This window comes from Dama dama, chromosome 12 (genome assembly GCF_033118175.1).
Source record: "Dama dama isolate Ldn47 chromosome 12, ASM3311817v1, whole genome shotgun sequence".
In the NCBI taxonomy this organism is placed as follows: domain Eukaryota; kingdom Metazoa; phylum Chordata; class Mammalia; order Artiodactyla; family Cervidae; genus Dama; species Dama dama.
The window spans coordinates 43,509,407-43,532,725 of NC_083692.1; the positions used below are offsets into that span (position 1 = coordinate 43,509,407).

Consider the following 23,319-nt stretch of genomic DNA (forward strand, 5'->3'; position numbering starts at 1 on the left):
AGGACCACCTGGCAAAGATGTGTTTCCCGTGTGTAATACTGTCGAGCAGTGCTCTGGGGCAGGGACTGACCAAACTTCTTTAGTGCTCGAGGCACTTGTCTGAATTTCTTGGGATGAAAATCATTTCCAGCTGGTTGCTGGTCTTGTCTGGATGCAAAGATAAGTCATTTTTCTTCTGCATCTTCTCAACGCACAGACCTTGCAGAGTCTGCACGTGGAAACGTCTCAGAAGGGTGACCAGGATGACCTTCATCATCACCATGGCAATGTACTTTCCCGCACAGGCCCGAGGCCCAAAGCCAAATGGCTGAAAGTACCTATAAGGAACCTGGGAAAGAGATCAGACAATTAGCCAGAGTAGTAAAGGCTAGAGTCATGCATCTCCATTTGATTCACTCTGAAAACACAGTCAGTCAGAATGCTCGGTTTTAGTGATTTGGCCATACTGCTTCCTCACAGACAGGGATGACTCTGATTCAGATAAGACTCTTTCTCCTTCCAGTTTGATTCACCCTTGGTGATACAGACACAACCTCAATAATTCCCAGCTACATTTTCATGTAAAGTACTCAGCTAGCTCTGTGGGAAGACCACATCTTTACTGCTGTTCTGCCAGTCACTGAGACAAAGACTGTTGTTGTCCCAGGTCATATAACCTGATGACAAAGACAAATTTAGGCAAAAGTGTGGATTCCTGTCCTATTAATGCCAAGAATCTAAATATTTTTTGTTATGCAAATATTTAAAGAGACACATCTGTCTTGTCCCCATTTGGATTCAGTGTCTGGCACCTAATAGATGCTTAGTTATTTTAGACCAATTGGCAACATGGCATGGGTTGCTTATACAGAGGCAGAATGAATTAGAGACCTGGTTTAATTTAGATCATATCTCTTCTCCACATGGCAATTGAAAAGTGGGACAGAGGGAACTACATGGATAATTCAGATTTTTAAAAAATTTCCTAGAATTTGACATAACGGAGGTAGAATCTCTAGTACACCTCAATTAAGAACAAGGTGGGAGTTCTTCTAATTACTAAGTCATGTTTAGAATAGAGATTAGTACTTGTGGGGCCATTTGGAGAACCAAAGGCAGACTGAAAAAAAACAAATCATTTCTTCTCATTTGATTTCCATCTGATCATCATACATGATGCTATAGCTGAATCTACATGATGACAAGGTAATAAGTTTAAATGGAAGAGTGGGTTGGTTAAACAAACTTCATCTCATTTTAGGCAAATTAAGGGCCTGAATTGTTCACACTTTGATCTCTCATGTGCCCTCCATGAAGACATTTCCAAGAGCTGGAGAGCCAGCTTCCTTGGCTTGAGGACAGAACTGATGGGCATGTTCTAGCCGGGGGAATTGTGTTCTCTCCTGATGATGCTGGAAGGGATGAGTAAATAGAATGAAATGTACAAACACAAATACAGAGGGGATTTAACAGTTGATTCTTTCAAGGGTGGCACACTCAGTTTTAAGGAAGGACTCTTACATTCTTGGCAAAATTTTCAAGAGTAAATTCATTAGGCTTTGGGAAGAACTCGAGTCTATGCATTCTTCCAAGATTCAGGATAATATTAGTCCCCTTTTTCACCGGGTAGCCATCGATGACGTCATCCTCTAAGGCTTTGCGCATGACGTGGTTGACGACGGGCTGGTATCGCATGCTCTCATTAATAAAGTTTTCTACCACTTTTAGCTTTTGCATATCATCAATCCTTATGTCTCTTTCACCTGTAGAATAAGATAAAAAAGACACAACTCATGTTAGTTTCAATATATGGTCAGTGTTTAAAATCATACATTTTCCACAGAACAGTTTCCTCTTAGTTGAAAACATGTATATCTACAATTCTAATGTAAGCCAGTAACTGGAGTAAAATATTTTGTGCTTGTTCTGTAGAATGTCTAATGAAAATTTTGATTTCAATTTTCTCATCTTAACACCTAGGGGTTTCATAGTTAAGTCTACATTTCTAGAAAATTAAAAAAGACAAAAACAAAAAAACATTGGATCCACACCCCCACATGGCTGCAGTTGACTGAGGCTGAGTGTCTGAGGAGTCCTATAGAGAAACTCCTCGCTGCAGCATCATGTAGACCTACCCAGTCTACTTCAAACATTTATCTGCCACTTCTGTGGTTCTTGAGTTTAGTTCCCTACTCTAAATTCTAGAAGATATTAATTTCTGTAGTCAAAGTGAGATGGTAAGTTTAATCATGTTCAAGGAAATGTTCTCTTCTGGTATCCTGTGCAGTCATCTGTCAGAAAATATCTTTGATCATCCCTCCTCCCCATCTCATCCAGGACAACCTGGTGTGGTAGGGTGCCAAGAACTCCCTATGCCCACCACACAAAAGGGGGTCCTGAGATAAGCCCTAGGTGAGTTAGGGACTGATGGACACCTCTACGATCTCAGCATGGCCCAACACTGGTCAGACAGGCTCAGATCACTCTCAGAATTGGCAAAACTTTAAAGCATTCTCAGATGGGGTATCACTTCTGTAGAATGAAAATCAACCCAGAGTCCCAAGGCAGGTTTATCTACTGTATAACTATGCTATCCAGGAGAGGTCTTACTTGGTCAGAGAACTCTACTGACCCAGCCCTTCATGTACTGCTCTTTGTACACTTCAGAGTCTAATGGGCGTGTCTATCTGGGGTGGGGAGGTAGAGGGCAGATGATGGGGAAGGTAATCCAAGTCATTTCCTAGGAAGTAGTGACCAGGTGTGTGGATCTAGAAACATGCACTAGTGTTTGTCCCAGTTTTTTGTTTCAATAGGACTGTTTTGTCAGGGAGACATAGTGGAGCACAAGCCCTTTTCACTTCTCAAGGAGATTATATTACAGGCTTATGATCTCAAGAGCAGTTTCCCCGTTGTTGTCTGCAGTCTGCCATTCTATGGCTCTCCTCACTCCAGTGAGCCTGCTTGTTGAGTTCTCTTTTTCTCAGGAGACTGAGAGCCCCAGGACTGCAGAGATGGACCTGGCTTGTTCACCAGGTGCCCCTGCACCTGGCACAGAACCCATAACCTGAAATGGGTGCTCGAGAAAACATTCCAGAACTGAAGCCTGGGGGTTATTGTGGTTCCTTGCTATCTACCTTCCCAGGCAGCTTTCCTCCTGCAGCAACACGTCTGCAGAAACCTTCTTTCACATATTTAATACTTGTATGAAATTTCACCTGATTGTCAACTATTTCAAGCAGCATTCAATTGTTTTAAAGGTAAATAAGATAAAATTTTTTTTTAAATGTATTGCCTTTCATCAACGAAACAGGTTGTTTCACAGAGATTCTTTAAAGTCGACAAAGAAAAGTCTATCATTATAGATATCTCTTCACATGTGTCTGAAATGTACTCCTAAAGAGATTACTTATGTGAAGCACATTCCAAATAGACCATTTCGTTTTCTCCCAGAAAGCAATTCTGACTTTTGAGTGTGGCAGTATTTCTAGGGGAGGGTGGGGATATCAGGAGCAGTGGCAGAATGATGTGAAGCAGAGGCAGAGCAGGAGGAGATGGAGTTGGGAAGAGCTGAGCAGGGGCCTGGGGGATCCCCTGCAGAGGAGGAGAGGGTAGGGGGAGGAAGGACCTGGAAGTCCAGGACTGCGGGGCAGGGAAACGGATTGCTCCCCTGCCTTTGCTATCACCCTCTCTCCTCCCTCTGCTCCCAACTGGAAGAAAGGACTGCTTGAAACCCAGAAACACTGCCTTAAATGATAGCCATCTCCCTGAGTGGACCTTCAAAAGCCTTTGGTACAAATCCTTGTGGATGATCTCATGTGTTTTAAACACAGACATATAAAACCACATGTATGTGCTTATGTGGCCCTTTAAAAAGACCTTGAAGAAGACACAAAATAATAACAGTGATTCCCTCTGGGAATTGAGATGAGGCTGAGGAGAAGAGTGGTTGGGTTCAGGTGACAGTATTTTCTGCTTTATACACCTCTCCATTATTTGGATTTTTTCAATGAGTATGTGCTATTTTAAAATTAGGAAAGCACAGGAAGAACTATCATTTCAACCTGTCTGGCATAATGAAAATATGACACAATGACTTGCCTTATTGTTCTCTGAGCAGATTATAACAGAGTTTTTGACATAAAAATTTTAGGACATAGAAGCTCATATCAAGAAATTGTTTTCTGAGCTCTATTGTTTGTTTGATAAATTCTTACCAACAACAGCCTGGATTTCCCTCATTATTGCCTCTTCAACCTGGGGATGCTTTGCAATGAGACACAGCATGAAGAACACAGAAACAGACGTGGTGTCTGGTGCTGCGATCAGCATTTCCAATATGCACTGGTTTACATTCTCTCTTGTAAGTTCACCACGTTTCTGAAGAATGGGAAGGGAGAGAAATATTGGGAAAGTGAGCGAGGTTCAGAACAGGAAGGGAGGTAGCACTCAAGAATCAATTACCTCAACAAAATGAAATCGTAGGAATTACAAGTCTCTGGAATTGACAATGGACACTTTTATTAATAATCTTCAGCTCAAAGCCAAACAATTTAGACATTTATCTATGTATTTAATGTCTTTGCACTCCCTGGTTTTCATGTTTTGTATTGTACAGACACAGAGATGTTTAAATCCTAAGGGTCAGTCCAATCAGATTGTCTAATACTGGGCTATTTAGTTTGGGTCTTATATAAACACTAAAGCAAACATTTAAAAGCAGAAACATGCAACAATTAACAAGTGGGAATTTTTAGACACCTATACACAATCAAACGTGCTTCCCAGGTGGCTCCGTGGTAAGGAACCTGTCTGTAATGCAGGAGAGGTGGGTTCAATCCCTGGGTCAGGAAGATCCTCTGGAGGAGCAAATGACAACCCACTCCAGTATTCTTGCCTGGAGAATCCCATGGATAGAGGAACCTGGTGGGCTACAGTCCATAGGGTTGCAAAGAGTCGGACATGACTGAATTCAGTCATACACATATGTTGTGTAGGAATTATGGTTAGTGTAGGTCTGTACCTCAGCAAAAATCAACTCAGTGGCGAAATCTATGCAGTCTTCCAGCTTCTCTGCTGTTGAAATCCTGTGTCTTTTTTCTTCTATGAGAATTTCCATGGCATCTTTCAAGTCCTTGCTGGAAATAAAAGTGAAAATATAATCTACCTGTACTCAGTTAAGATACCAAAAAATGGGTTTATTTGCCATTTGTTTAAATAAAATGAAATGTTGTAGATGAAGCTATTAATGTTCATGAATAACCAAATTTATACTTAATTATTTGCAAATATCCTTAAATTATGTATACATTACAATTCATATTAAGGAACCAGAATTAGCCACATATCTAGCTACTGGTAGCAAAGTCAAGGCTATAAACTATAGTTAAATGTTGAGAACTGTTACCAAAAGGCTAAATCCAATATATTATTTTAAGTATTGGCATGATAGAGAAAATACATGCTGGCTTTCTCACTTGTATGTGGAATCTTTCTCACTTATATGTGGAATCTTTTTATTTTAATTCTATTTATTCATCTTGGCTGTGCTAGGTCTTCATTGCTGCCTGGGCTTTTCTCAATTTGCAGTGAGTGGGGGCTACTTTCTAGTTGCAGTGCAGGCTTCTCATTGTGACGGCTTCTCCTGTGGCAGAGCACAGCCTCTGGGGCACGCAGGCTTCAGTGTTTGCAGCTCTTGGACTCAGTAGTTTGGGCTCCCAGGCTCTAGCGCACAGGCTCGATGGTTGTGGCCCACAGGCTTAGTTGCTCTGGCTCATTCTGGACCAGAATCAAACCTGTGCTCCTGCATTGGCAGGCAGATTCTTTATGACTGAGCCACCGGGGAAGCCTCGTGTGAAATCTTTTTAAAAGTGGGAGTTCACAGACACATAGAGCAGATGTCATACCAAGGCATGAAGTTGAGGGTGGGAGCAAACTGGTGGTGGTGATTATCAAAAGATACAAACTTTGGGTTATCATAAGTCACTGAGATGTCATGAACAGTATGTGTTCATATTACTGTGTTGGATATTTGTGAGTTGCTAAGAGGGATCTTTAAAGTTCTCATCACAAGAAAAAATTTGTAACTGTGTATGGTGACAGATACTAGACTTATGATGATGATAATTTTGCCAAATATACAAATATTGAATCATTATGTTGTATAACTGAAACATAATTTTATATGTTATTGATATCTTAACAAAAAAACAAATATTGGCATATTGCAAGGGCATATGGGGAAGAAGACTAAACAATTTCTCTAGGTCTTTACTGCTCTCAGTCACAGGAGATATTACCTAGTTCGCTATCCATTAGCAGATTTTATATATCGAGAGAATGTTGCTGAGCTAATTTTAAAGAAAACAAAGAGAAACTGTTATACAGTCTCATGTGATAAGTTACTGTGAGCCTGCTGACAATAGTGAAGACAAAATAATGACCAAATGTAGCTGCAGACCAGTATGACTCTTTCGGTTCAGTTCAGTTCAGTCGCTCAGTCGTGTCTGACACTTTGCGACCCCATGAATCGCAGCACGCCAGGCCTCCCTGTCCGTCACCAACTCCCGGAGTGTACTCAAACTCATGCCCATCGAGTCTGTGATGCAATCCAGCCATCTCATCCTCTGTTGTCCCCTTCTCCTCCTGCCCCCAATCCCTCCCAGAAGCAGGATCTTTTCCAATGAGTCAGCTCTTCACATCACTTGGACAAAGTATTGGAGTTTCAGTTTCAGCATCAGTCCTTCCAATGAACACCCAGGACTGATCTCCTTTAGGACTGACTGGTTGGATCTCCCTGCAGTCCAAGGGACTCTCAAGAGTCTTCTCCAACACCACAGTTCAAAAACATCAATTCTTCAGCACTCAACTTTCTTCACAGTCCAACTCTCACATCCATACATGACTACTGGAAAAACCAGAGCCTTGACTAGATGGACCTTTGTTGGCAAAGTAATGTCTCTGCTTTACTCTGTATGACTCTTTAGGTCACCACAAAATCTGACCAGAGTGAAGAGATGAATAATTGACCTTATTGATTCAAGTCACACTAAGTTCTGGTTGAGACAAAAAGTGTTTAAGGGACCATGTGTCCAAATCATCCACCTGATACTCATCAACCAGTTGAGAATATGCAAGAGCAACATGAAGTTGACTTCCTCCTTGGAGACTAATATTATTGAATTTCAAAATGTGCAAATGGATGAAGTTAGCTCTTCAACCAAGTTTGGGAACTTTAAGAGTTGGAGAATTTAAGACACTCGGGACATCTGAGTAAGATATGAACAGAGATATGAAGAGAGCTAACATGTTTTTTGTCTCCTATGTGTCATGCTCTGTGCTGATTGCCCTACATAGAGGATCTCATTAACCTATATCCCACCCTGGAAAGTAGGTTATATTTTATTTTAAAGAACTTCCCAAGACCATTTGGTTACTAAGTGGTAGAGATAGGATACAAATCAGGTCTGTCTACCTCTAAATTCCCTGGGTTTTCCATTGGTGGTTAGAGGTGGCATGTTTAGTGGCTGGCAACTTACACACTGGAGCTTCCCTGTGGTGGCTCAATGGTAAAGAATCTGCCTGCGAAGCAGGAGATACAGGTTTGATCCCTGGGTCAGGAAGATCCACCTGCGAAGCAGGAGATACAGGTTTGATCCCTGGGTCAGGAAGATCCCCTGGAGTAGGAAATGGAAACTCACTCCAGTATTCTTGCCTGGGAAATCCCATGGACAGAGGATCCTGGTGGGCTATAATCCATGGGGTTGCAAAAGAGTTGGACATGACTTAGTGACTAAACAACAACAACACTTGCACCCTGAAAACCCAATGATTATCTAGTAGGCCACTGGGCGTTTGTCCAGTCTTCTGCTAGACTAGTGTGAGACCAAGGCAAAGCCATTTAATGACTATTTTAGGATCCCCCAAGACATAAGATGTATAAGTAAACAAACAAACAAACAAAGCACACCTTATAAAAGTTCATCATGAAAAAATTATTTTGTGACTACTGTCAGTTCTTACAAGTTGAATTAAGTTAAATTGTTTCAATGGAACACAATAAATGTTTTCATGTTTCCATTTTTCTAGACATGCAAAGAAAATTTTGACAGATAATAAGGATAGGTTCAGCCAACCCTTTTGTCTTCAACTCAAAACACACTTCAGTGTCAAACCTAGTTGTAGATTTGGGGTTCTTAGCTTCCTAAACGAAAAACATCCCTGGGCCAAAGGCTGCCTTTCCCCTGTGGTCTGGCCACATGTGCCCAAAGCGCTGTAAGAAGTGCTTCACCAGCATCTTACTCAACAGCTCCCTGTGGTTCTGGGGACGAGAAAGCTTGCCAGAGAGGCCAGAAACATCTGAGACACACACAAATCAGTCTCGTCAATAATAATTCCAAAATGTGTTACTTACACAGACTTTTCATACTTTCTGCACAGCCAAGAAATCTTAAAGAAGATGTCTGGTTTGAGAAGGAGAGCTTGCCATGCATCAAAATACCCCTGGGTTTTAACCACGATGGCACTTTCTGGAAAACATCAGAGCAGATGAACAAAAATGTGAGTCCAAGAAGGGTATGCCAATGAAAGAAGATCCCCTGTAGGCTCTCCCAGCATCTTGGACTCTAAGCAGGACAAGGTTCTGTCTTCAGTGGGTGTTACAGACACATGAATGTCACCAAACAAATCAACACTAATTCATTCTACTTTAGCACCTAAATGGCCAAGTTAACCAGAGATTTGGTAGTTTTCATGTTTATGGTAGAGACCCAGCTTAGAATCTCACATGCTTCTCCTTGGCTGAGCCTCCAACATCTTCTGTTTTCCTGATCATGGGAAATAAAAGGTAATTAATGTTGTTATGGCCTCAATCTGGCACCAAAGGCAAAAAGCCTTACCATTCTTCTGTTTATATTTCAGTTCAGAGTGTAGAACTCATCTTGTAGTTTTCAGTGCCTTATCCTAAGTCTCCTGAACAGTCAGTTCTTAATTGATTTTCTTGAATTACATTGAATACTAGAGAAGAGAAAAACACTGCTTTTCTCAAATTATACACAAGGGAAGGGAAGAGACCAGTATTTTCAACTGCTAAACACCGGGCACAGGGTAAGGTGCTTTAGAAAGAAACTTCATTTCATCCTTACAGTCTTGCGAAGGGAGTAAGAGTGTCCTCGTTGTGCAGATGCAGAAGCTGCAGTTGATAGAATTGAGGAAGTTTGTCCAACACCATACAGCCAGTGTGGTTGGCAGCCCCTAGGCAGCAGCCCAGTCCTGTCTGACCTCAGGGCCGTGTCCTTTCCTCTTTGGTGCACCATGGCCCCCAGGCTCACTGAGAGTTTAACAAGGACCCAGTGAGCAGGTGGAAATACACAGAACTCTGTATGGATTATGCAGGTTCTTAGGAACAAAGTCTGCATGCATAAGTTAACAGAGAGTTGTACAATGAACTTTTCTTTACCCCTCCTAAGATTCAAGGCTGTTTGGGAATCAAGGAGAAGGGACTTCTAAAATAGGTACCTGTCAATCCTTAGGAGTGTGTGTGGAACAGGCAAATAGGGCTTTTAGAGTGCCTGTCTGAAAGGAGTTCAGACAAGAGGCTGTGACTAAGGGCCTCAGAGTGAATGAGACGCCCATCCTGATGTCAATCAGACTGTTATGTCCTCTTGAAAGAAATAATTAAAGAGAGGGGAGAGGAGGCGAGGAGAATGGAAAAAAGGAGGGGAGGGCTTATCACTTGTTTGCTTGTCCAAATGTGGTCAGTCAGGGAGCAGGTATGATAGCTCAGTTGGTGTGGGCAAGAGTGAAAATCATGCCTTGTCTTATTCCTGTGATGTTCTTCCCTCAGATCTGCAGAGGGTTCAGGGCTACACTTCTTCTGGGGCTTTGTTCAGATGTCCAATCCACATCAGAGGATCAGAGGCCTTCCTGATCACCCCTTCTCTCCACAATAGTTTTGGCTTCTCTCCAACTGCCTCCCTTCACTTTCTAGCCCTTTGCCCTACTTTTTTTGTTCCCAAGGCACTTATTATTGCCTAAAATATTGCTAGATAGTAACTTGTTTACTGTCCATATGTCCACTGGGATGTGAACTCTTTGAAGGCAAGGACTTTATCTAGTTCATTGCTGTAACCCCAGAACCTAAACCTTCCATATAATAGGCAATCAATAAATATTAGTTGAATGAATGTATGAATCAATAAAGTCTCTTAGAAATCAAATAAGGAGAAATTTCTTTAAGCTGCCAATAGCAGAATGGAATGAATCCACATGATTAATGTTTGGTTTTTTGTTGGTGGTAGAGTTAAATGGATGTGTTTAATATTTGTTTCTATAATATAATGAGGAAAGCATCTTCTTGAGTGAGAAATCTTGCCAGGATTGTTATAAATGCTAAATCACAAGCTTTATGTGAAGCAATTTTTTATACTACTTGGCACATTGTAGATCCTAAATTTATGGGAGTTATCATCATCATTTTCAGCAGCATCAGCTTGAAGTTTTCATACTTAGTGGCTTTGAGGGAGAGGTATATGTATGTATTTATGTGTGTGTGTTTGTATATATACATAGAAAGTTAAATAGATTGAATGTGGCTATGGGTTTGTCTGTGTGTGTGTGTATGCATATATCATGTGCAAAAGAATGGTTGGTAATGGTTGAATACATAGGTTTGGTGGTAGGATATATTTATGACCAAATGAAATGATCACATCTATTAAGTTTCAGCTGTGGGTAGAATTATCCTATTTCCTAGAGCAATGAGGAGAGATACAAAAGAAATAGAAGATGGCTCTTGCTATGAATATTTAAGAGCTTATAAATGAAGAATGCAGACATACCAGGAAAACACTTTAGGAATTCTTAGAAAGATTTAAAGAAGAACAGTGTACAAAAGAGCATATCTTTCCATAAGTTCATTACCCTTCTCATGCCGTGTTTAGTAAAGGGCTGAATGTCAAGTCATGAGAATGAAAATTTCAGTACCATCCAAGGGGATCCCCAGGAAGAGCATGTTAGAGGTGTCCAGAATGATGCGCCGCATGAGGGTCAACACGTCCACATAGCCCAAGTCGTTGCGGACCTCCTCCAACCTGTCCAGATGCTTAGTGATGGAATCAGCACAGATGGTCACTGTGCGCACCAGGCCAGGGCCGGATAAAGCTGAAGGGGACAACATCAGAGTGAGCTACCTCCAACTCCAGGACACATAAGCAATCAGGCAATTTTGGCTTTTTATGTTTGGAGCTTAACTGACCACAAATTTTTCTTCAGTAAGTGGGTGGAAATTTTCATTTTCTTCTTCATACTTTTTCTGTATTTTCCTAATTTTCTACAGCAGGTCATCACATTTATGGTTAAAAATGATAAAATAAGTATTTTTAAAACAGACTATTCAGAATTATACTTTTATTCATATGATAACAAATCATTTGTGAGATTGCAAATGAAATATGTAATACTTGGGGTTATAAATCACAAATCTGTGATTTTCCATGTTTATTATATACCCTTCTAAAGAAGATTTGGATTTGGTAGTAGGATATTTTATGTTTCCTAGGGTGGCAGAATATTGCTACAGAACTATTCAAATTGGATCTTACTGTTTTGATCTAAGGTGCTTACTGTTTAATTATAGGTTATACCTGTAAAATGCTAATTTTCTAAATTACCAAATGTTTTTGTTGTTGTTTAGTCACTAGGTCATGTCCGACTCTTTGCAACACCATGGACTGTTGCCAATCAGGCTCCTCTGTCCCAGGCAGGAATACTGGAGTGGGTTGCCATTTCCTTCTCCAGGGATCTTCCTGACCGAGAACCTGTGTCTCCGGCTTGGCAGGTGGATTCTTTACCACTGAGTCAATTGGGAAGCGCTTACCAAATATAACCTTCTCTTAATCTTAGTTTCTCTTCAAACTACAGTCATTTATTTTACTCAATCAATGTCATAACAACAAAACAAATCCTTGTTTGAGCAGTCTTTCTCATAGAACTGGGCACTCTTTCCGGGCAATGATAACCTATTAGCTTTGTACTTCAAGTCCATAGTAACATGGTGGCTCTCCAAATGTATTTGTCAAATAGAGGAATGAATGAAACCTGGTAGAGTTAACTAGCTCTGTTCTCTCCCTTTGCTCTGCTGCTGACTGTCTTAGCAGCTACTGGGTCATGATGGCAGATGGTCTAACTTGAGAGTTTAACTCTTAAAATTATTTCTCCCCTTGTTCCAAGTTTCTTTGAGTTTTCTTTAGGAGTAATTGGTTTTTTATGTCTTTTGTTATTCAGATTTGCTGTTAAATTCAAAGTGCTCAAACAAAGCCAATCAGCTGTCTGATGTCTGATTTGCCTTTAAGTTCAAGAGTTTGAAGCCACATTTCAGACGTATAAACAGAATGTAATATCACTGATAGGGCCATGGGCCAAAGAATGTGGGCAGCCTCTAGAAGCTGGAAAAGGCAAAGAAACATTTTCTCCCTAGATCCTCCAGAAAGGAATAGAGTTTTCCCAGTATCTTGATTGGAGAAGGAAATGGCAACCCACTCCAGTATTCTTGCCTGGAGAATCCCATGGACGGAAGAGCCTGGTAGGCTACAGTCCATGGGGTCGCTAAGAGCTGGACACGACTGAGTGACTTCACTTTCACTTTTCACTTTCTTGCATTGGAGAAGGAAATGGCAACCCACTCCAGTATTCTTGCCTAGAGAATCCCAGCGACAGAGGAGCCTGGTGGGCTGCCGTCTATGGCGTCGCACAGAGTCGGACACGACTGAAGTGACTTAGGAGCAGCAGCAGCAGCAGAATCTTGATTATTGCCCTGTGAGACCCACATCAGACTTTTGACCCATAAAACTATAAGAAAGACTTCAATTCCAGTGGCAGATGGTAAAGAGGGAAATCGCTAGTTTAGGATGTTTGGGATCTAGTTTTTGCTATTCCATATCTGGCGATGTTGCCTTGGGGAAAAGTCATAAGCTCTCTAGAAATGTATTTACTTAAGTAAAAAACCTAGAGCCTGGAAGAAATGACATATATAGCCATTCACAGTTTTGAAATTATCTAAGTTATTTGCAAACTGTTTTCTGTTAAAACATGTGGGATGTCAACCAATGGTTCAGCAAACATGTTGGCTGTGCTAAATATGGCTGACACACTCAATTCTTAATTGAAGTGACATTAAGTATATAGAGAGCCAATTCTTTTTTAAATCCATGAGAGGGATGTAGAAACAGGAAGAACCAGATCAAAGTGGTTAAATATGTAGGCTCTGGGGTTGTCTTCTGTGCTACCATTTACTAATGGTGGAAATTGGGCAAGGCAGTTAACCTCTTTATGCCTCAGTGTTCTCATTTGCAAAATGTAGGTGATATTATTATTGTTTACTACATGGAGCTACTGTGGAATTAAGAATTAAGTGTTTAAAATAGCACCTACTATATAATGCATATGTAATGAATGTTAGCTGTAACCGTTTTAAAACTGTGAAGCAGCAGAAGTTAAAAATGATTTCAAAACAGACATGCTCATAGACAAAGCAGCAGAATGTACCCGGCACCTGAATACCTTTTGTAAAGAAAGGCCGAACAGCTTTCCAGAGCGCTGGGTTATTGTTGAATATGATGCCTTTCTCGTGCATGCCGATGAACTGCAACCCCAGTTTGCTGCCAAACCGGGATATGTAGTGACTGTGCTTCATTACATGGAACATACTTGAGGACCTGCAGCAAAAGCAAACCTTGGTGTTGATTTTTAAGGGTCAAGAACTCACAATGATGAGTTTGACTACCTGGTGGCTCTTGGAGCAAGTGCATTTGATTGAGACAAAAATGCAGTATTTCTAGTGTTCAGATTAAATATGTACTTGTGTTAGCAGAAGAACCTCCTCCTCCAGTTAAAACATTTCTACCTACTAGCTCTCTGGGCATCACTAAAGATCAACAAACAACACACACAGAGTTATTTGTTATTTGCCCTTCTTCTCTGACACCAAGTCTCTAAAATATTACCCACGAATGTGGTCAAAGCTGCAAGGCTGTGAGAGACTGCACCCTCCACACCACCATGTTTCCAAGAGCCTCCAGCCCTGGAGCAGCCCCACTCCAGATGGTGCCCTTCTCTCCTCTCCCCGCCACCCCCCCACAGAAGTGAATCTCAGAATTGGAAGAGGCTGGAATATTTGAAGTCTCATCTCTTTAGTCTGAAAGCAGCAGTTCTGCCTTGTACCACCTATTCCCCAGAGTCTCTAATCAGGCCTGGCCCCTCCAGGGGTATCATTCTGGGACTGAAGGATATACCTGGGGACCTCTGCCTTGAGTTTGACTGACTTGGGTGGACCTGGAAGGCTCTCTGTGGTGGTGACAGCAGTTCTTTTGAGGCTCTGCATCCATCATGAATCACCAGGGTCTAGAGGGTCACAGAGTTCTCCCAAGATGTAGGATATGTTGAGCCATTAGATAGCCCTTGATATGGCATCCCTGGGACTTTGCCAATAGCCTAGGCTTCCTTCAACTTCCCAGTTCTTCTTCCCCTACTCTGCCCTCTACCTTCGCTCCTGGACCAGTTCTTACAGCCTAGCTTCAGCTTTCAGAACAAGTAGGTAGGGAGGAGGCAGCCCCCTCCCCACAGATCTCCTCCAGGGCTTGCTTCCTACCTCCAATACCAGTAGAATTAGGGCATGATGAGGCATTGAGTTTTATAGAAATTTTAAAACTTCTAGCTGAACGCATCATGGGGCCTCCACATGTGAGGAGAATATTGTCTTCATAGGACAGCGGTACAGAATTCTTTTGCAGAAAGGCTCACTTTGATGAGAAGCTCTTTTATTAAGGCTACTTATAAGTCAGGCTATGGCATTGGAAGTATAAATCAATCATTTAAATAATTTAATAATTGAAAGGACAGGGTTTTCTATGTAATATCATGTGATCTCCAAAAGAGACAGTTTTACTTCTTTTCCAATTTGAATTTCTTCTATTTCTTTTTCTTCTCTGATTGCTATGGCCAGGACTTCCAAAACTATAGCAAATAAAAGTGGCAAATGTCGGCATCCTTGTCTTTTTCTTGATCTTAGAGAAAAAGCTTTCAGGTTTTTACCATTGAGTATGATGTTTGCTGTGGGTTTTTCATACATGGCTTTTATTATGTTGACATAGATTCCCTCTATGCCCACTTTCTGGTGAGTTTTTATTATAAATGGCTGTTAATTTTTATCAAAACATTTTTCCTCATCTATTGAGATGATCGCATGGTTTTTACTCTTCAATGTGTTAATGTGGTATATCACACCAATTGATTTTCCCTAGTAGAGGGAAACATAGGAAGGTCACTCTTTGCCATAAATCACAGTAATATCTTTTTGGATGTGTCTCCTTGAACAGTGGAAATAAAAACAAATATAAACAGGGCCTAACTGAATTTAACACTTTTGCACAGCAGAGGAAACCATAAACAAAACAAAAAGACAAACTACCAATGAGAGGGAATATTTGCAAGTGGTGAGATCAACAAGAGATTGATTTCTAAAATACACAAACAGCTTATACAATTCAATATTAAAAAAAATCAAAGAACCCAATTAAAAAATGGGCAGAAGAGGTAAATAAACATTTCTTCAAAGAAGACATACAGATGGTCAACAAGCACACAAAGAGGTGTTCAACGTTGCTAATTATTAGACAAATGCAAATCAGTACTACAATGAGGTATCATCTCACTCCAGTCAGAATGGCTATCATGAAAAAGTCTATAAATAATGAATGCTGGAAAGTATGTGGATAAAAAGGAAACCTTCACTGTTGGTGGGAATGTATTAAATAAATTGGTGTAGCCACTATGGAAAACAATACAGAGGTTCCTTTAAAAACTAAAAATAGAGCTTCATTATGATCGAATGATCCCATTCCTGTGCATATGTCCAGAGGAAAACATAGTTCAGAAAGATAGATGCACCTCAGTTTTCACAGCAGCACTATTTACAACAGCCAAGACATGGAAGCAACCTAAATGTCCACTGTCAGGTGGGTGGATAAAGAAGATGAGGTACATACACACAATGGAATATTACTCAGCCATAAAAAAGAATGAAATAACACCATTTGCAGCAACATGGAAGGACCTATACTCCAATAGTTCAGTAGAAGCTCCAATACTTTGGATACCTGATGTAAAGAACTCACTCATTGGAAAAGACCCTGATGCTGGGAAAGATTGAGGGCAGGAGGAGAAGGGGACGACAGAGTATGAGATGGTTGGATGCGATCACTAACTCGATGGACATGAGTTTGAGCAAGCTCAAGGAGTTGGTGATGGACAGGGAAGTTTGGCGTGCTGCAGTCCGTGGGGTCACAAAGAGTTGGACACAACCAAGCAACTGAATGGAACTGGAAGAACCTAGAGATTATCATAGTAAGTAAACCAGGTAAAGAAAAATATCATGGTATCACTCGTATGTGGAATCTAAAGAAAAAAAAAAAGGATAAAAATGAACTTATTTACAAAACAGAAAGAGACTCACACATCTAGAAAACAAGATTACCAAAGGTGAAAGGGGGTTAAGAGGAACATAAACACACTACTATATGTGAGATAGATAACCAACAAGGACCTACTATATAGCGTAGGGAACTATCTTCAATATTTTGTAATAATGTATAAGAAAAACAGGGCTTCCCTGGTGGCTCAGCACTAAAGAATTTGCCTGCCAATGCAAGAGACCCAGATTCGATCCCTGAGTCAGGAAAATCCCCTGGAAAAGGAAATGGCAACCCACTCCAATATTCTTATCTGGGAAATCCCACAGACAGACGAGCCTCCAGGCTACAGTCCATGGGGTCATAAAGAGTTGGACACAACTTAGTGACTGAACACCAACAAATAAGAAAACAGAATCTGAAGGAGTATGTGTGTGTGTGTGTGTGTGTGTATACATATATATATATATATATATATATATATATATATATATATATATATATATGTAAAATTGAATCATTGTGCTGTATATCTAACAAAACATTGTAAATCAACTATACTTTAATAAAAAACTTTAGGAGGACAAGATGGCAGAGGAGTAGGTGCATGTGGCGTACATCTCTCTTCACGGATACATGAGGAATACGCCTTCAGACACAGAAATGCATGCAGAACACCAGCTGAGAGCAGATAAGAGTACCTGACTAGTGTAGAATAATACATAGAACCATGTAAAACTCACATCCACAGCTCACTTGAATACAAGACCCGACATCACTCAACCACCAGTAGCACCCTGTGCAGCATGCCTCATCTAAACAACAAACAAAGCAAAAATACAAACCCAGTCATCAGCAGACATGATTACCACCTCACTCAGCCTTGCCCTTCAGAGGGGGAAAAAAAAAAAAAAACCTCAGCATAAATCTCACCCTATACAAAGCTCACACAAACCACTGGACCAACCTTAGTTCTCATGTACCAACTTCCACCTCCCTATGCTAGTACAGCTGTTCCAAGCTTGTTACCACGACCCCTCTGTAGGACAGGACAACAGGCTCTTCAGATTACAGGGTTTATGTCACAGTATTTATATGTGGACCACATGGCCAAGTGTAAATCTATCTTAGTAACACAAGCATAGCAGAGTGACGTTCCTCCTTATATGTTTATGAAACTTCAAAAAATTCCACTTGAGTACCTTCAAATTGACAACCATTTTTTCTACAGAGATAATCAGAAAGAAGAAGCAGAGCTTGGGAATTAAAAAGAGGGACAGAGTGGTGAGCAGAGAAGTAGAGGATTTTTGCAGTGCAGCAGCTGGAGACATGAAGAAAGTCAGTGCAGGGTGAACCGGTATCAGTCTATGGTTCAGCAGTATTTACAAGACAGGAGCCAGAAAGTGTATAAAAGATGCCCACCTTGTGTGCTCTGGTGAGGAGCTGCCATAGGCACAGCTAAAATGATATAACACTTAAATTCAGGGCTCAAGAGCCTACCTGCTCACGTCTGCTAGGGAAGTTAAAATAGACCTTCCAGAGCTTTCCCACTATTCCATGTATCCAAGGCCAGAGTGGAGTTCAGAAGAGACACCGATCATGACATCAGAAAGGGATCAAACATTTGAGTAGAGGAATAAAGGAAAATATGCACATTATAACAGGAAAGTAAATATATTTTTAAAGAAAAAATTTTTTTGATGTGGACCATTTTTTAAGTCTTTATTGAATTTGTTACAATATTGTATCTGTCTTATATTGTGATTCTTTTGGCTGCAAGGCATGTGGGATCTTAGCTGCCCCGTCAGGGATGGAACCCACACCACGGGCATTAGAAGGGGAAGTCTTAACCACTGGACTGCCAGGGAAATCCCTAGGATATATTTATAAACATCTTTTTGACATTGCAAAAGAGGGAGAATCTGGACTTTTTCTGGTGTGCAGGCGATAGAAGTTGGAAGGAATCACACAGTGCTCAATTGTGCAAATTCTAGATGCATAACGTATTTCTGATGTTAGCTTTACTTTAGATGTTATTTTCTCCCTTATTTTGGTGTGCTTAATATTGTACAGATTTTCATGTATTTACCACTACTTTGGCTCTGCCTTCCTTCTATACTAAAATTCTGTTTCTCAACTGCAAATTCTCCTACTCTGGCTGTTTTCTGAACAGACAACTCTCAAAGATGGGGAGTGGCTACTATACCCTATGCATTTGTTCTTCCAGTGGGTTAGGGTGGTCATCTTCTCATTAGCTCCTCTCTCTCCAAGTTGCAATTGACTCCTAAAAGGATGATTTAGCTCTAATGAGGTTGTTCAGTGAATGCCTGTGAGAACACATTGCCATAGAAGACCCTGGGCCAAAGGAGCTCAGCTCGAACTGAGTAGATTAGGTGGTGGGGTAAGTACTAGCCAAACCCACACCTCTGTGATGGATTTCAAGTTCCCATTTAAACTTTAAAAGAAAGCAGTGCTTTGAAATGAAAACAGAATTAGCATATGAATGAATTATTTACTTGATATATATTTTAGGAACAAAATCTTATTTTCAAACCAAAATACTAAGTCACATATATTCTTGAGTTAATCCCAGATAATATTAACCAAATTATCCTAAGTTTTGGCTAAGTTTTTCTCTTCCTAACAACTATAAAAGCAAAAAACCCAGATATCCAGATGCTTCTATTTGTGTTTCAAGGAATTAGTTTGACCAACTAGCCAAACTTTGTCCTGTGTGGAAATATCATGCTGTAGAAAGGACTGAAATTCTTATTAATTAAAAGATTTTAGGCCTCTAGCTTTCTCACCTTCCCCCACCTTGTTCTATAATTAAAGCAGAAAGTAAGCAATTTATTGTCTCATTATTCACAAACTAGTATACACATTTTAATTAGGAAACAGGCAGAACAGTATTTTTCTACTCTGACTCCTAGAGCTTTGGCATATTTCATAAAAGATATTGGTCTTTCCATATGTTTTGAGGAACTACCTTATCAGTTTAAAAAAAGAGAATAAGAAATCTCAATCCAAGTAAATGCTGGTTAATAAAGAGCTACCATTTAAAGGCAATGTGTTCTTCGAGGGGCACCAATATCTTACTTACGCTGAGACAGAGGCTCTAACTTGGCAAAGAATGCTTCCCAGGTAGTGTTAGTGGTAAATAACCCACCTGTCAGTGCAGGAGATATAAGCGATCCCTGGGCTGGGAAGATCCCCTCAGGGAGGGCATGGCAACCCACGCCAGTATCCTTGTCTGGAGAATCCCAATGACTGATGAGCATGGTGGGCTACAGTCCATAGGGTCACAGACACGACTGAGCAACTTAACACGCACATGCAGGCAAGACAAAGGTGATACACACAGCAAGCAAAGTGTGACTAAAGACAAGCAGTTTAAAACAAGATCACTTATCAAAAGTAGGCTGGTTTTATCTAACCAGAGTAAATCAGGAGAGTGAAGAAGGGAAGGTTGGTGAGGCGCTAAGCCCAGAGCTCTCCTGACATTTAGGTGGACAGTAGAGACCTCCTTCCCATAATTGTACCGGCTCTAACACTAGGTAAGGGGGATGTTACATTGATTGACTGAGAGACTGAGGGTCTCTCACCACTGAGAAGAGACCAGAGAGTCACCAAGCTCAGAAGGGATACTGGGTAGTTTAAGATGCCTGGTCCCTGGGGTTATTATTCTTCTGAAAACATGACTGAAGTCAAAAGCTATCTCCAAAGAAGGCAAATCTTCTGTCTCTTCAGAATGAAAAGTAGCCAGGAAGTCAGTTTAGGTGGTAAAAAAAAGAAGTTTAGGTGGTAAAAAAACAAACAAACAAAAAATCCCTTCTGAGTTTAAAGAATTCACAGACTCTTGGTGAGGTTCAAGAATGATGAGTATTAGAAATATGGGGAGACAATCAGTGGAACAGCTGGGACCAAACATTCAAAAGCACTTGCTTCCTGTAGACCTGTTCTGTGCCTGTCACTCACACTCCATCAATCCTATCACGTTTTCCCTGTCTTTTGCCCTCTAATATTCTTATGCAGCTCTAATACTGAGGTCACTGTAAGAGAAAATGAATATAACAGACTTGACTGCAACCACCCTAAGCTGATTAGATTTAGTATTCATAATATGGGACCACCTTCCCTGGGCTCTTGATTATGATGCAATATGAAGTGTCCAGGACTAAACAGGAAAATATTCTTACAAAACAGTTAATCTGGATTGGATTGATCTTATAAGCATAGTGTTCAGTTTATAAGCAATACCAGGAATAGAAGAGTATGTTCAATGACACCATAATGAGACAATGAAAGAAATATGGAATGTGTGACATCCTGTAAGACAACTGACATGGTCTCTTCAGAAGGTCAAGGTCAGCAAAAAGTAGGGAGATTGTTCTTCTTTCTTGTTCATTTGAACTTTTCTTACTAGAAAGTTGGAAAGATGTTTCTTGTCTGTCATTAAAGTCTCTCCCTGTCATGCATCCTCACCTCCTTGAACTTCTACTTACTTTGTCCTAGTTCCCTGGTAAAATCTCAACCCTGTTAAAGCCAACTCAGCTTACTCTGCTTGCACCTGGCAGCTGAATGGGGCTAGGGAAAAACCATACATGCACAAAGACACACACACACACACACACACACACACACACAGACACAGAGGGAGGTCTCAGTTAAATTCAAATGGGCCCAAGGTGCAGTTGCCCATTCTAGTACATTTCCTGAGTCCAATCACGCTCTTGTCTCCTGTATGACTGTTATATCCTGCCTCCTGTCTTCTCCACTGTTCTACTTCCTCACCTTTAATCTCAACTACAGACTTGATTGGGCCAGGAAGAGCCCCTGGAGAAAGGAATGGCTGCACATTCCTGTATTCTTGCCCGGAGAAACCCATGGACAGAGGAGCCTGGCAGGCTACAGTCCATGGGGTCACAAAGAGTTGGACACAACTAACACACACACAGAGACTTGATCCTATTTTGCTGAGAAAACAGAAGCAATTAAAACCTCTGCAAGTCCAACCATCAGGATCAGTGCCCATATGTTCAATCTTCACTTCTGTTACTGGGGATGAACTTCCATGTCCCTATTCAAGGCCAATTCCACCTGTCACTCCTTTGTCATCTCACCTGGCACACTCCTTCTTTCTGCTGCATCAATGCTTTTCCTCTGTGACTCATCATTCCCACCAAAGCACACATATCATAGTATCTTGTATCTTAGCAAATAAAAAGACTTGGACCAAATTCCCCTTTCAGCCTTATTCTATTCCTCTGCCTCCTTTAGGACAAACGCCTTGAAGAGTGTATCTGCCACCTCCAATTCTTCTCTCCCCATTCTCCACAGTGGTCACATTTTGCCCCCAGAACTCCACTGAAACTCCCCTTGTCAAGGTCACCCTTAACCTCCCTGGTGCTAAATGCAGTGCTCACATCTGTCTAGTCATGTGGCACTATCTGGATACTTGCCAGTTCCATCCTCCCTGACATGCGTTCCTCACCTGGCTTTCAGACCACCACTCTCTCCTGGTTTTCCCTTTTCTGTTTGGCTCTCCTCTTCAGCTCCTTTGCTAGTTTCTGACTACAGAGGAAGGTCTGGATGGTCAGAACTTCCTTCTTAATATTCCATTCAGTGGTACTAGGCAAGTCAAGTCAGCATATCTGAAATGGAATCCTGATTCTTCCCCATCTGAAAGATGTTCCACCCACCTCATCTTCTATACAGCACATATCTACCTGATAATAGTGTGGGCTACCATCCTGGTTTGCCTGGAACTATCTGAGTTTTACCATAAAAATCCCACAACATGGGGATAAATTTATACACTATTAAAATAGGTATATAAATACTATAACAATAATTAGTATTTAAATTGGTAGCAGATGGGCCAATTTGACCCCAGTTAGTGGGCTTCCCTGGTAGCTCAGATGGTAAAATGTCTGCCTACAATGCAGGAGACCCAGGTTCGACCCCTGGGTCGGGAAGATCCCCTGGAGAAGGCAATGGCAACCCACTCCAGTATTCTTGCCTGGAAAATCCCATGGACTGAGGATCCTGGTAGGCTACAGTCCATGGGGTCGCAAAGAGTCGGACATGACTAAGCGACATCTCATCATCATCATCATCAGTGTATTAAGTGCTACTCCCTTATTGATGCTTCCCACATTCTTCTTTTTGATATTCTTGCAAACACCAATATATACTAATGGCATGAAGTGTCTGTGGCCCCTCATTATTTACAGCACCCCTGCCTGGGGAATGGTGCACACTTTACCTGCAGATGATCAGATGCCCTCCCCCCGCTGCCCCCAGCTGCTCAGGCAAGAAGCCCAGCAGCACTGGTGCCTGACATCTTCCCCACCCACAGCTCTGCATCCCCCACCACTTCAGAACTAGCTGATCTGAAAAGTTGGGCCATAATCTCAGCACATTTGTAATGACGACAGATATCAAACTTTCAGAAGAGAAAAGACCTGGCATATTATTCAAAGAAAAAGCTTTCTGGGGTCCAGTGGGGTCTCTTCAAGAGGTACAGGAAGTTCTGGGAGGATCTGAAGAGCAGCGAGGGAAGGAGATGGGGACAAACACGTCCTATTCCTGCGGGGAGCTCAGCCCTTAACAACAAAATCTGAGCAGCTCAGAGGCAATTATAGAGAACACAGAGATCCAACCAGAGAAAAGCCTGTGAGGACAGGACAGGGGGAGAGCTGGGAGAGCAGAGATGGAGCCGGGGGCAGGGCAGATGGCTGTTGTCTGTGTCCTCAGGGCGAAGTAAGCAGCTGACAGTGTCGGGGTCAGTAAGGTCACTTTCCTGAAAGGTGCAGACTGGTCAGATGCCACGTGCTGTGACCAGGATCCTATTTCAGGAATTGCCTGTGAGGTTCCT

At 41.3% G+C, this 23,319-nt stretch overlaps 1 protein-coding gene across 1 annotated transcript in view; it reads right to left on the bottom strand.

The window, feature by feature from the left end:
• Nucleotides 1-79: 79 nt before the first annotated feature.
• Nucleotides 80-23,319, bottom strand: part of LOC133067208 (aromatase-like) — a 28,872-nt gene continuing 5,632 nt past the window's right edge. Inside the window, exons 3-9 of the mRNA XM_061158377.1 lie at nucleotides 13,534-13,688; nucleotides 10,960-11,136; nucleotides 8,390-8,504; nucleotides 5,000-5,114; nucleotides 4,194-4,356; nucleotides 1,501-1,742; nucleotides 80-328 (exon numbers count right to left, since the gene is read on the bottom strand). Coding sequence (XP_061014360.1) covers nucleotides 80-328; nucleotides 1,501-1,742; nucleotides 4,194-4,356; nucleotides 5,000-5,114; nucleotides 8,390-8,504; nucleotides 10,960-11,136; nucleotides 13,534-13,688 — 1,216 coding nt within the window. The remainder of the gene's footprint in view (nucleotides 329-1,500; nucleotides 1,743-4,193; nucleotides 4,357-4,999; nucleotides 5,115-8,389; nucleotides 8,505-10,959; nucleotides 11,137-13,533; nucleotides 13,689-23,319) is intronic.